The sequence below is a fragment of the Eulemur rufifrons genome, unplaced genomic scaffold (assembly GCF_041146395.1).
Source record: "Eulemur rufifrons isolate Redbay unplaced genomic scaffold, OSU_ERuf_1 scaffold_84, whole genome shotgun sequence".
Taxonomy (NCBI): Eukaryota; Metazoa; Chordata; class Mammalia; order Primates; family Lemuridae; genus Eulemur; species Eulemur rufifrons.
Genome location: NW_027182866.1, coordinates 723,993 through 737,408, shown reverse-complemented (window position 1 = coordinate 737,408; position 13,416 = coordinate 723,993). Strand labels below are relative to the sequence as shown.

At 58.8% G+C, this 13,416-nt stretch overlaps 1 protein-coding gene across 1 annotated transcript in view; it reads left to right on the top strand.

The window, feature by feature from the left end:
• The window catches only part of CFAP74 (cilia and flagella associated protein 74), a 48,801-nt gene that overhangs the window by 28,929 nt on the left and 6,456 nt on the right, over nucleotides 1–13,416 (top strand). The window contains exons 19-26 of the mRNA XM_069464672.1: nucleotides 1,426–1,490; nucleotides 1,980–2,102; nucleotides 5,297–5,418; nucleotides 7,105–7,233; nucleotides 8,237–8,324; nucleotides 8,812–8,985; nucleotides 9,503–9,636; nucleotides 12,982–13,258. Coding sequence (XP_069320773.1) covers nucleotides 1,426–1,490; nucleotides 1,980–2,102; nucleotides 5,297–5,418; nucleotides 7,105–7,233; nucleotides 8,237–8,324; nucleotides 8,812–8,985; nucleotides 9,503–9,636; nucleotides 12,982–13,258 — 1,112 coding nt within the window. The remainder of the gene's footprint in view (nucleotides 1–1,425; nucleotides 1,491–1,979; nucleotides 2,103–5,296; nucleotides 5,419–7,104; nucleotides 7,234–8,236; nucleotides 8,325–8,811; nucleotides 8,986–9,502; nucleotides 9,637–12,981; nucleotides 13,259–13,416) is intronic.

Genomic DNA, 13,416 nt, shown 5'->3' with positions numbered 1-13,416 from the left:
AGGCCGTGCTGGGGAGGGCTGGAAGGTCCGGAATTTCCCAGGGCTTCAATTGTAAGTGAGGGCTTACAAGCAAGTATTCACATATTCAAATAAACACTGGTTATGGCCTGGATTGAAGTCTACACTCCTGCTGAAGCTAACGCAAGACTGGAAGGAAGCCCCCAGCTTTGGGCCACCAAGCCGGCCCCAGCAGCGGGACCTCGGCACCCTGAGGGTGGGTGCGCTGCGCCGTCTGGGGCCGCCGGGCTGCTCGTCTCCGCAGCTGTGTTGTGTGTTTCGCACCAGCGGGACGGAAGCGCACTGGCACCTGAGGACAGGTAGGGGAGGGCGCATGCACAGGCCACCGGTGCTGAGCTGCAGGAGGAGGCTCCCTCTCGGGTTGTCTTCGTCACTTCCTTGCTGCTGTTGATAGTTTTCCACATACACAGGGATACCCAGACATGGCCGCCTTCCCCCGTCACGGGGCTTTGCTCACATGGAGCCACCGCGCAGCTTCTGCACAGCGTCCACCCACACAGACGTGTGCCCCGGCGTTGGGCCAGACCTCTTACACACGGCACCGAAAGTGTGGTCCTTTTTTTTAAAATTATAAACTGGACTTCATCAAAATTGAGAATATCTGCTCTTCAAAAACCATAAGGAGAATAAAAAGACAAGCCACAAACTGGCAGAAAAACGTTAGCAAATGACATGTCTGATAAAGAACTTGGATCCAAAATACATAAAGAATTTTCAAAACTCAATTAGAAAACAAATAACCAGTCAAAAAAATGGGCAAAAGGCTTAAACAGACACTTCACCAAAGAAGATCTGTGGATGGCAAATAAACACACGACAAGAAGCTCAGCATCATCACACACGAAGGGGACGCGAGTTAAAGTTGCCATGGCTGCCACCACGCACACACGCATGCACTAGGATGGCGGGATTCATGACAGACATGACCCTCTCACCGGTGCTGCCGGGACTGGAAGTGGCGCAGCCCCTGGCAGGGCAGGGCAGCGGCTTCCCGCAGAGGGAAGCGAGACCGTACAGCCCACAGGCTGCTCCTAGGTATTTGCCAAGAGACATGGAAACTTCTCTTTGCACAAGAGCCTGCATGTGCGTGTTTGTGGAGGGTCTGTCTCTAATTGCCCAAAGCAAAGTGTTCTTTTGCTTCCTCATCTTAACACACAACCCCTCTTTCCGTTGGTGTAAAACGTTTTGCGCACGTGTGGGGCAGGTGCACGGAACGTGGACGGACCTAGTCAGGGTCTGTGCAGGGCTGTCTTGAGCACTCGCCACGGCTGAGAGTCGGGAGCATTTCCCGTCCTCTCTTCCAGCCAGGCGTGGGCTGCGCCAGTGGCCACGTCCCAGGCGGGTCTGGACAGAGCTGCCCCTTCCTGCCCGGCGGATCCTCACACTTGGACGCCCCTTCTCTTCCAGAACCAGAGAGATTAACCGCCATGATGCCGTCCGTGGAGGAGCCGGTGGAGATCACGCTGGGGGGGGTCAGCCGGCCCGTCCTGCCCAGACCCTGGCTGCACACGCGAGAGACAGCCCGTGTTCCACCAGCCCCAGCTGTGCCCTCCCGACCCACAGCCCCAGCACCCCCGCGTGGCCCTTCCACTTGACCAGAGCCAGGCTGGGCCCCTGGGCACCTTGCAGTCCCAGTAGCGTCGGGCCACCCCTCCCCAGGCTAGGGCTGGGCAGAGCCAGAGCGGCAGGGCCAGTTTCCTAGGCGTGGGGCCCTCGGTCCAGCTTGGAGAGGACACTGACAGTGGCCCTCAGGCCGGGTGCAGCACGGACGTGCCCACGCTGGGGGAGGGGGCCGGGAGCAGTCCAGGCCGCCTTCACCTGCCCTCGGCTGGGATCCCAGGAGGTTAAGTCCTCAGGTGGCCGCCCCAGGGACACAGGTCCAGCCACCACTCACCCTTGCAGTGACATGCTGTCATGAGGGTGAGTGGGAGGAGCCCTTTGCTGTCCCTCTTCCTGTGCAGGTGACAGAGGGGGCACTGGGCCCCTTCAGCTCCGTCAAAGTGCCCATCATCTTCGCCCCGACCATCCCGGGAGAGGTCCAGACCAGGTTCAAGGTCACGTTTAAGACTCCGCAGTGCCCGACGGTGAGTACCCCTGTTGCCACGTGATGCGCACGGCGCTGGGGCACTGGCTGCTCCTCTCCACGGCCACCTGGGGTGGCCGCCCACAGGGCTGCCCTGCCCTTGCGCGAGTGGCCAGGTGATGGCACACATGGTTGGCAGCCCAGTCACAAGCGCACACGTGCACACAGGCATCCACCTGCAGGCGTGTGCACACATGCAGGCATGCGCATATACACATGCACATGCCACAGACACAGCATGTGTACACACGTGCACACATGGACACGCACAGAGGTCTGGCTCCTAACCACTAGAAATGCCTTTCTTCGAGTAGTTAAAATTTTTATTTATGACTTTTTAATCATTTATTTTCTTATAAGTTTATCAAAGTAAATTATGATCAGAGAATATTACCTGTAAACTCTGTTTTGTAAAAACTTTGTTAAAAGTTTGTGACCAAAGGCAAGATTGATTTTACAAATCTGATAACTGCGTGTGAGAGAAGTGGATTTGTTCAAGGGCTGGAAATGAAATTATCAACTGGATTATTCACCTTCCCTGTTCCTTCCCTCATGGTTACATTTTTGACAAGTTCTCCTTAGGTTTCCAATAGGTGGCCGTTATCTACTAGGTTGGTGCAAAAGTAATTGCGTTTCGGACTGTGAATTATAAACCATAAATAGGCTCAAACACATCTTATTAATCAAAATAGGAACCATTACAATCCACACACTTTTGCCAACGAGAAATAAGTTTGTTTATTCCTGTAGCGTAAAAATCTGGGCTTCAGGGTTCGACAGACTCCTGGAAAGCGTTTTCTGCATCCTGCTGGCTGTGGAAGCGTTTTCCCTGCACAGAGCTGCCGAGATGCTGAAGATGCAGTGGTCGGTGGGCGAGAGGTCAGGTGCATGGGGCGCATGAGGCAAAACGTCGCAGCCCGATTCGTTCAACTTTCGAAGCGTTGGTTGTGTGATGTGCGGTCAGGCGTTGTCGTGGAGAATTGGGCCCTGTCTGTCGACCAGTGCCGGCTGCGGGCGTTGCAGTTTTGGGTGCGTCTCATCCATTTGCTGAACATACTTTGCAGATGTGATGCTTTTGCCGGGATCCAGAAAGCTGGAGTGGATCAGCCCGGCGGCAGACCACCCAACGGTGCCCATGACCTTTCCTTGGTGCGAGTTTGGCTTTGGGAAGTGCTTTGGAGCTTCCTCTCGCCCGGCCACTGAGCTGGTCGCAGATTATTGTATAAAATCCACTTGTCATCGCATGTCACAATCCAGTCGAGAAGTGGTTCGTTGTTGTGTACGAGAAGAGAAGACGACATTTCAAAACAGATTTTTTTTTTTGTTTTCGGTCAGCTCACGAGGCACCCACTTACCGAGCTTTTTCACCTTTCCAATTTGCTGCAAATGCTGAACGATCTGATCGTGGAATGGTCGACGTTGGGGTCTTCGGCAACTTCTCGTGTGGTTGTTAAGAGGATCACCTTCGATGATGGCTCTCAACGGGTCGTTGTCAACTTTTGAAGGCCACCACTGTGCCCCTTGTCTTCAAGGCTCTTGTCTCCTTCACATTTTTTGACCCACCACTGCGTTATGTCCGTGAGCAGGTCCTGGGCCAACCGAGTTGTTGATATAATGAGTTGTCTCCACTGCTTCACGACCCATTTTGAACTCGAATAAGAAAATCGCTCAAATTTGCTTTCTGTCTAACATTTCCATGGTCTAAAATAAATATAAAATAAACAGCAAGTAAATAAGTCATTAGCAAAAAGACCTGAAGTGAGAAATGTGCATTAAAATGGTGTATAACATAACCACACTTATTTAAGAATGTATTACAGTATCACACGGCAAATTCCAACAATGCTAAAACCACAGTTACTCTTGCACCAACCTAAGCTCTTGAGACCAAGAGCCCTGGCAGAGGCTGGCCCGGCACAGGGCGCTGTGAGGTGGGCCTGCTCCTGGGTGGAGTCCACACTGCCGGCCCCCCAGGGTGGAAGGGTCCCGCCTGCTCCCTGTCCCTCCCGGAGCCAGTGAGGCCTGTCCTGCAGTCAGGCTCGCCCTCCGGTGGCTGCGGGGTGCCACCCGCCCGCTGTCTCCTGTGAGCACAGCGTGGTGCGGGCTGCTCTGTGTGCCGGGTGCTCGGGGTGTGGACCCTGGCGGGCAGGTGTGCGTTGGGGCCTGCCCTGCTGATCACCCCCCGCCCCCCCCCCCGTCTGCTCCACGGACCCTCGGAGTGTCGCTCCCCTCCCTCTTTGCCACCTGGCCTGGCCGGACGGCTGTTTCTTCGTGCCTCACCTCTCCTGTGACACACCTGTGCCCCGCCGGGGTGGCTGAGCCAGGCTGCTCTGGCGCTGCGGACCGTTCGCAGCGGCTCTCTGTGGAAGTGAGGCTGGCCCCCCCCCCCCACCGCCCCGAGGCCCTGTCTGACCTTCCTGTCTCCATCCCGGGCGATGGGCTGTGTTTTCCACAATCCCATAGCACAGGATCTGGCAGTTCTAAGTGTCGCACCCCTGTCCCCATCCCTGCACACCCCCTGCCCACCCTGTAGGCTGGTGACCTAGCAGGGGTCACCTGCCCCAGGTGGAGGGTCCCGCCCTCCTGCAGGTGTTGAGAGCGCTAAGCTCCCCACAGCAGGGGGACGGCGCCCACGGCCCAGGCAGCACCACCCTGGGGCTCACAGACCCCCTGGGACCACGCCCAGCCTGGGAGCCTTGCTGTGTGCAAGTTCTTCCCGCAGGACACCCGCAAATCCCAAACCTTCACACACCTCTCCGGCAGCACACGGTGGGGAGGGAGCCGGTGCCCCTCTGTTCCTGGTTCCTTCCACACCTGGGCTCGCTGCCGCCTCCAGTCTGAGTTGCCAGGAAGGTTCGCACTGCCAGTATGATGGGTTATTCTATAAGAAAAAGCTTTTTAAACAAGTAAAAGTGTAGTAATCGTGAACCTAGGCGATGAGTACATGGCAATTCAGTATTCTGGTTTTTTTATGTGTGAAAATTTTGATCGTAAAAAGAACTTTTAAGGCGATAGCATGTGAAAAGTGCCACAGAACTAGAAAAGGTGGCTTGTCAAACCACTGACCCTCCACTGCGTGTAAGGGCTCCAGGATATCACCCCGTGACACCGCACCGCCTAGCTTGTGTTGGTGCTCGTGCGCGTCACCTGCTTGCCGGAGGCACCGCGTGGCGCTGAGTTTACTTTCAAACTTAGCTGTATTTCAGAGCCACGGGCGTGGCCGTCGACGTGTCTGTCTGGGTGCCGAAGCCCAGCGTGGACCTGAAGATCTGCATGTACGACCGCCTCTACCAGGCCTCCGTCCTCGTGCACACGCGGTGAGCGCCCTGGCGCCGGCCACAGCCCGGGTGTGAATGGTCACCCGGCGTGGGGGACGGGCTTGGCAGGTGCGGTTAGCTTAAGTACCTGGAGGTGGGAGGGGACCCTGGATTTGTCCCGAAGGTTCCAGGGTCACCACAGAGGTCGTCACGGGAGGCAGGAGGGCCAGAGTTGGAGGTGGAGGTGAAGATGCCATGCTGGGAGCTTGGAAGATGGGGAAGCGGCCACGGGCCACAAAACGCCGCAGCCTCCGGACTCTGGGGAGGCGCGAAAAGGATGCTCCCCTGTGGCTCCAGTGGTGGCCGTGCTGTGCTGGCTGGCGGGGCGGCGGCTGTGCACAGGTGTGGCCACGGCACACTGCAGCCTCCAGCTCCGGCTCACGCGTTCCCCGCCAGCCTCCCATGTGCGGGCGGCAGGTGCACCACCACGCCCAGCTCCCAGGGCACGCGTTCGACAACAGAAATCTGCTTAGTGATGTTTAAAATTCAGTATCAGGCATTCGATGCTTTGTTTAACGTGGCTGGAGTGTGCGCCTGGGTGTACCGGAGCTGTTGGTGCAGGAAGACGTCTTGTCCTGTGTGCCCCAGGCGGGACCACCGGCCACACAGGATGCAGCGCAGAGTGGTGTCTGCTGGGGGCGCAGCCTCCGAGCACCCCAAGTGGTCGACTTCCTACGTGGGGGCGGGGCCCCCAGCAGCTGGGGCGCAGAGGGCCTGGCAGGTGCAGTGGTGACACATGTGGGCTGTGCCTCGGGGAGGTGTCAGGAGCAGGCCGGTGGGGGACAGATGGGGCCACCGCAGCCCTGGGGGCCACTGAGTGCAGAACGAGAAAGAAGAGAGAGACTTCACTTTCGTGCCTCCTCCTGGGCCCCCTGAGGCCCTCGCGTGCCGCGTGGGGTCCATCCGCATGGCTTTGTCACCTCTGCTCCTCGGTCCCTGTGCAGAGGGAGGGACAGTCCCCACCAGCCACAGGACAGACAAGGATCATTCAATGCCATCTGCAGAGGTGCCAGAGGCTCTGGAAGGGTCTGGAACCATGGCCCGCGATTCTCAGGTGGCCAGGAAAGAGCTCCCTGGGTCTACCTTTTCAGGCTGCCTTTTGTTCCCGTAGCTGAGAGACCAGTCTCGCGGCGATGTGAGAGACCCGAGACGGGCAGGGAGGGGAGGCTCGGGGGGCCCTGGGGGCTGTCGGCCTTCGGGCCTCTTGGGCCTGGGCTGGGGGGCACGGGTGGCTTCCTCTGGCTGGTCCCGAGCTGGACAATGCGGTCACTGGCCAAGGCCCGGCCATCCCCGGGCCTCCCGAGCGCCCTGTGCTTGTGCTGCAGGGTGTGCGGACACCCAGCCCCAATTGGCCTGGACGGGAGGAGGAAGGGGCTCCCGCCCCGCGTCCCCTCCGGCCCCGCACCCTGCAGCTGCCCGGCGGGAGCTCCTCCCAGAACACACTCAGGCTTTTGAGAACTGATTAGGGCCATGCTTTAATTGCAACGTAGTTATTTTTAAGAATTTCTCATCAGATTTCATTTCAGAAAAACCAGCCCTTACAAAGCAGGGCTTGGAAGACGCTCTAACAGCCGGGCGCACACGCGTGGCCTGGGGCTCTGCGGGTGGCTTGGCCGTTGGCGATGCTTCAATAACGTGAGGGCGAAGCCCTAACAGCCAGCCTGACCGGTGCCCCGACGCCCGCAGGTCCAACGCCGCCCTGCGCCTCAAGTTCGAGGTCTGCAAGGAGCTGAGGGGACACATGGAGCTGCTGCCCGAGACGGGCTACATCCAGGCCCGCTCCTCCTACTCCGTGCAGCTCAAGTTCCTGCCCCGGTAAAGGCCCGGGCCAGGCGGGAGGTGAGGGGGTGGCCGGGGGAGGGATGGGGTGCCCCTGGCCTCCTGCTGCCTGCCGGCCTCCTCGCATCTCTGCAGCTCCCCGGGGGCCTGTGTCAGCTCCCGCTGGGGCCTGAAGCTTGTTTCTTTGCCACTGTCTCCCCTGCGGGGCGTCCCTGTCACACACCCATCACCGCTGTCTCCTCCCCTCCCCACTGTCTCCTCCCCTCCCCACTCTGAGGCTCTTCCCAGGTTTCCTTGGTGTGTCCCGTGGCTGCTGTCTTCTGCCAGGGGGACTTTGGTTTGCCTCCCTGAGCTCTCGTCGTCCTGTTCTTAATTCTGCCGCCGGTTTCCCTGGAGCTGCCCTTGGCTCCTGCCATGGGGTCACCACCCGGTGCCAGGACCAGGACAGGGACAAAGCACTGTTGGGGGAGGTGGCCCAGGGCATGGCTGGCCAGACGGGTAGGAGTGGAGCCTCTGGGCTGGGCGTCCAACCTCTCAGGGGCCCCGGGTGCAGCCGGGGCCTGGCCGGCTTCCCATCGTGGGGCAGCGGATTTTTCCTGGTTGCACCTCTGATATTTCTGTAACAACGTTAATTTCCTCTTGACATTGAGCTCAAACTATTGTTTAAAGTGATTATGCATTTTCAAAGGGGCTTTTTAGGGTTCCTTTAAGTATGATAACAGACTCCTTTTTAGTGTAAACCTGTTGGATTCACTCCCATTTATTTAAATGCAATTGCTCCACGGTCAGTCTGCGTCACGCAGTCGCAAGCTGGCACGCGCCCTGCCGGGGGGTGGAGAGATCCCCAGGCCCGCCGTGCGCACGTCCGCGCCAACCTGCGAGGACACGGGTTTGCACAGTGCGCGTCGCAGGGCTCTCCTGTTCCGTGTATTCCGTCGCTGCCGTGTGGTTTGAAAGCTCCACTTACAGGTCGGTTTTTCTGTTGTTTCACAAAATACAGAGAAGAAAAGTCCATTCAGGTGTGTCCCGCCTCTTTCAGACACTCCCTCCCGGAAGACGCGGGGAAGTACTTTGACAAGGACAGCCGGGTTCTGGAGGCCCCGATGACAATCTGGGTGGCTGACCAGGTCTGTGCTGGGCACTGCGTGCCACAGAGGGCTGCTCTGGGAGGCTGGGCTCCACACCCCGGGAGGGCCCGAAAGGACAGGGCCGGTTCCAGAGCCCACCCGCAGGTGCCTCCCAGCGGGTGTCCAGCGGCCGGAGGGGCAGAGTTGACAGCTGCCCACACAGCCCCACCTGGTTCGGGGCAGGGAAGGCGTCCGTGGGCCAGAGAGAGGCCTGTGCGGGCCGGGCGGGGTGTCTCCCAGGCACCCAAACCTGTACGTGCACCACCCTCCAGGGTGCACACACGCACACGCCCACACGTGCCACAGCCCAACTAGGACTCAGCGGCTGCCGCTGCCCGCCTGGGCTCCTCCCCTGGGCGTCCTGTGTGGCAGAGTCGTCTCGGGGAGAAGAGCCCACCGTGTCCTGAAAGTGGCCATCACTGCCACAAGGCAGCAGTGGTGTCGGTCTCCGGTGGCCGGGGCTGCACTCCTGCCTTTTGTGCTTCAGACCAAGCCGGTGGGGTTCACCGTCCACGCCGTGGTCACCACCTCGGACCTGGAGATCAGCCCCGCAGAGCTGGACTTCGGCTGCTGCACCATCTACGAGGCGGTCAGGACGGAGGTCAGCCTGCGCAACCACTCCCTGCTGCCCCAGGACTTTGGCTTCGTCAGGCTTCCCAAGGTACCTCTCGTGGCCAGGCCCTGGGGGACTTGGGGACAGGGTTGGGCAGCCCCGGCGACAGGGTCCGGTCACCGGGCCCCAGACAGCCCTGCCTACCCCGCTTGCCACCCTCAGACACCGCAGCTGGGCACGGGAACCCCCGTCAGCATGGGAACCCCGCCCACCCCGCCCTGCCCCTCCCCGACCCAGTGCACCCACAGGGCCCCAAACTCCTCTCCCCTACCTTCCTTCCAGAACCTTCCCTGCCTGGGCCTCGCAAGGCAGCCAGGACGAGGCCAGGCTTGGTCACCCCACCCTTCCCTGGGCTGCCCCACCAGCAACCCCAACATCCACACACAGGCCGGCGCACACGCGTCCTCACACCCACACACACTTGCTCACGCTCTTTCACACATGATCACGCTCAGTCGTGTGCTCACACTCACACCCCTGCTGCACTCGTGTCCACACGCTTCTCCCGTCGACTCTCCCTGCAGAGCACCGCTTTGACTGTGGTGTCGGCGTTTCCGTTTCCCAGTGTGTGGACATCCAGCCCGGCGACGGGTTTGGCACCATCCTGCCACTCGAAACTCTGCAGTTTGACGTGATCTTCCAGCCCACCAAGGCCAAGGAGTACAGCTTCGAGCTGGTCTGCAAATCCGAGATCAACCGGTGAGCCCGCGGGGTGGGGGGTTGGCCTGGCACGGCCCGCTCGGGACGGGTAGCCCTTCCCCCCACCTCGGCACCAGCGCCCTGCACCCCACCTGCCGGCTGACCCGGTGCAGACAGGCTGGGATCCAGCAGCCCTGCACTCTGGGCCGGCTCACCCTGTGAGTGGGTGTGGAGTGTTTATGTGCATGTATGTGAGCATGCGTGTGTGAGCGTGTGCATGTGCATGTGTGAGCATTGTGGGGCATGTGTATGAGTGTGTGTGTACATGTGTGTGAATGTACACGTGTATGAGTATGTGCGTGCATGTGTGTGTGCATGCGTGTGTGAGCGTGTGTGGTGTGCGGAGCGCCCCTCTGGACGCACACAGGCAGGACATGAGCCCCGAGTTCTCCGATGTTCTGGGTGTGGCCTCTGCCCTGCCCTAAGTCTGAGAACAGGACCGAGGTGGCAGGGGTGGGCGGGAAGGTGGCGGGGAGAGGGGCTGTGACGGGCCGTCCGCACCGCTGCCTTGAGAAGTCGCCTTCTGGGGCAGAGCCCAGGACCCCGACAGTCCGACGCAGGAGTGCCCCACGCCGGGTCCTCCCCCGGAGCCCCACCTGCCCCCTCCTCCCTTTCCCTCCCGTCCTATCCCTACCTGAGCCCCCCCAGTGAGGTCGGCCCGGCTCCTTCATCTCGCCCTCCTCGCCCTCCTCGCCCTCCTCGCCCTCCTCCGGGCAGGACAGCAGGCGGCCGGGATCACAGGCTCCTGCGGGGAAGGCGGGAGGAGGTGGGCAGTGTGATCTCAGGGAGCAAACGCAGAGCTGGAACCCACAGAAACCACCAGATTCTGCCCCCTCCTGCCCAGGGCGTCCCCCCGAGTGGCGGCCAGTGTGCTGGGACACATCCGTGGCTTGTTCACGTGTCTCTCGGCCTCTGGAACACAAGTCCCGTGATAAGAGGGTTTTTATCTGTTTGCTGTTGAGGCGACCCTGGTGGCAGAAGCTCCGTCAGTTTCGGTTGAATGAATGTGGGTGTGTTTCATTTTTTAAAAGACTACAAGTAAATTGAAATTACCAAAAATTAAGAGGAGAGCCACCTGGGAGAGTTACAGGACGCTCATGCCCTCAGGCCTCAGTGAGTGGCAGAGGGCACGGTGGGTGGCCTGCGCCCCAGGGGAGCCCCGCATTCCCGGGCACACCCCGCATTCCCGGGCACACCCCGCATTCCCGGGCACACCCCCCAGGCGCCGCACAGCCGCTGTCCTGTGTGTCACTGCAGCCCTCACCTTCCTGCCGCTCAGCCCCAAGTCCTCACTGCCACCCTCACATCCAGGTCAGCAAATCCTGTGGCCCCACAAATCACCTCCCCACCCCTCGCCCCGTCTCCCTGTCTGTCACACACCCCGCCCTGGCCCCCTGCCCTCCCCGGGCACAGCTCCTGCAGGCCGCGAACACCAGGCACAGCCCAGCCCCCACACAACGCTGACTCTTCACCTGCTGAAGGCGCCTGGGCCAGTTCCAGGTCGCCAACTAGGGATAGAGCTAAACATTCCCGTGCAGGGATTGGTGTGAGCGTAACTTCTCACTTCACTGGGGTGAGTGTCCAGGAATTGCTAGATGATGTGGTAAATTTGTTTTCACCTTTATAAGAAACGGCCAAACTGCTTTCACACAGCGACCCCGCCCCGTCAGGTCCCACGAATGACGTGTGAGCTTTCCTGTCGCTCCGCACCCCCACCACAATTTGCTATCCTGACTCTATTCTGTGCTGGGGTGGGAGGGGTCCTACTAGGTCTATCCTGGCCCCCCCCTCCCCCCCTGTGGCTTTAATTTGCATTACCCTAACGACTAATGATGTAGCGCATCTGTTCATGTGTGTGTGTTGTTGTTTTGGGGTTTTTTTTTTTTGGTTTTTTTTTTGAGACAGAGTCTCACTCTGTCACCCAGGCTAGAGTGCCCTGGTGTCAGCCTAGCTCACAGCAACCTCAGACTCCTGGGCTCAAGTGATCCTCCTGCCTCCGCCTCCCGAGTAGCTGGGACTACAGGCATCTGCCACTATGTCCAGCTAATTGTTCTATTTTTAGTAGAGACGGGGTCTCACTCTTGCTCAGGCTAGTCTTGAACTGCTGACCTCAAGCGATCCTCCCACCTCAGCCTCCCAGAGTGCTGGGATTACAGGCGTGAGCCACTGCACCCAGCCATTTATATATTTTTTCATTGAGTAGTAAGAGTGACCTCAATGATGTAAGAGAAAATTTTTTTCTCATTTAGAGCCTATGGCCATGGGACATAAAAGTACACATGGAAATACCCCAGCACATGAGCACGTTCTGTTGCACACGAGAGTGATGTGGTCAGTGCCATCTTTTAAAGCATAAAATATATGTAATTACAGAAAAGTCGACGGGGAACATACAGCGGAAATAGGAGTTCAAGGAAAATATGGAATGTAAAGTTCCCAGTGATTAGGCCGGGCGCGGTGGCTCATGCCTGTAATCCTAGCACTCTGGGAGGCCGAGGCGGGTGGATAGCTCAAGGTCAGGAGTTCGAGACCAGCCTGAGCAAGAGCAAGACCCCATCTCTACTAAAAATAGAAAAAAATTATATGGACAACTAAAAATATATATATAGAAAAATTAGCCGGGCATAGTGGCGCATGCCTGTAGTCCCAGCTACTCGGGAGGCTGAGGCAGGAGGATCGCTTAAGCCCAGGAGTTTGAGGTTGCTGTGAGCGAGGCTGACGCCACGGCACTCTACCCCGGGCAACGGAGTGAGGCTCTGTCTCAAAAAAAAAAAAGAAAAAAAAGTTCCCAGTGATTAAAATACCCAAATGTCTGTGCATTTTTTAAATGAGTAAGGTTGGGGGAATCACTCACTTTGGTATTAATATATAAATCCTCATCCTTAAAGAGAAATTTATCACTTTAATTTTTTAAATGTAAATAAATATTTAACAAAATAAGCCAGAAATTACGTCCTTTGCGACTGTCTAGGCGAGTGATTCCAAGTTCAGCGACCTGAGGCGCGGGGTGCGCCTGTGGTGCCGCCACTCTGGGCCGAGGCGGGAGGAGCGCCAGGGCCAGGAGCTGTGATCCTGCGATCTCGTGCCACCCCACTCCAGCTGGGGCGATACAACGAGGCCCTGTCTCTGGAAAAAAAAAAACACAACAGAAAACTGTTAGCTGCCCACCTAAAGTAGGCGCAGGATGCGGGGCAGTTTCCAAACTTAAGGGCCAGTGAGCAACTGCGGCTGCAGCAATGAGCCCTGGTCCCCGCGCCCCGTCTGCATACAGCGGCCACCGTCCCACGCTGCAGAGGGACCCAGACACCCTTCCCAGCTGAGACCACCCACGCTGGTCACTTGCAGGTGCTTCAAGCTGTCCTGCCGGGCCGTGGGTGTCCACCCGCCCCTGGAGCTCTCCCACCACCAGATCAAGTTTGCGGCCACTGCCTTGTACGACACCTCTGTGGCCACGGTGTATGTCATCAACTCCCACCTGAGCATGAACTCTCTGACCCACTCCGTGCCCCGCATCGGTTCAGAGGACGCCTCCCCAGTGGGGCCAACGTCTTTCGAGTTCCTGCTGCCCCCGGACTCACCGATCACCATCGCACCTTCAGTGGGGACCGTGTTGCCAGGAAAGGTGAGTGTGAGCCCCGTGGGTGGGCTGGGAGGCGGGGGCTCCTGGCTCTGCCACCCTTACCGCAGCCATCAACCCTCCCCCTCATCAGACCCCAGCAGGGTCAAGGAAGGCTCTGTGGCCAGCAAGCCTGGGGCCGGGGGCCACCCACAGGTCGTGGG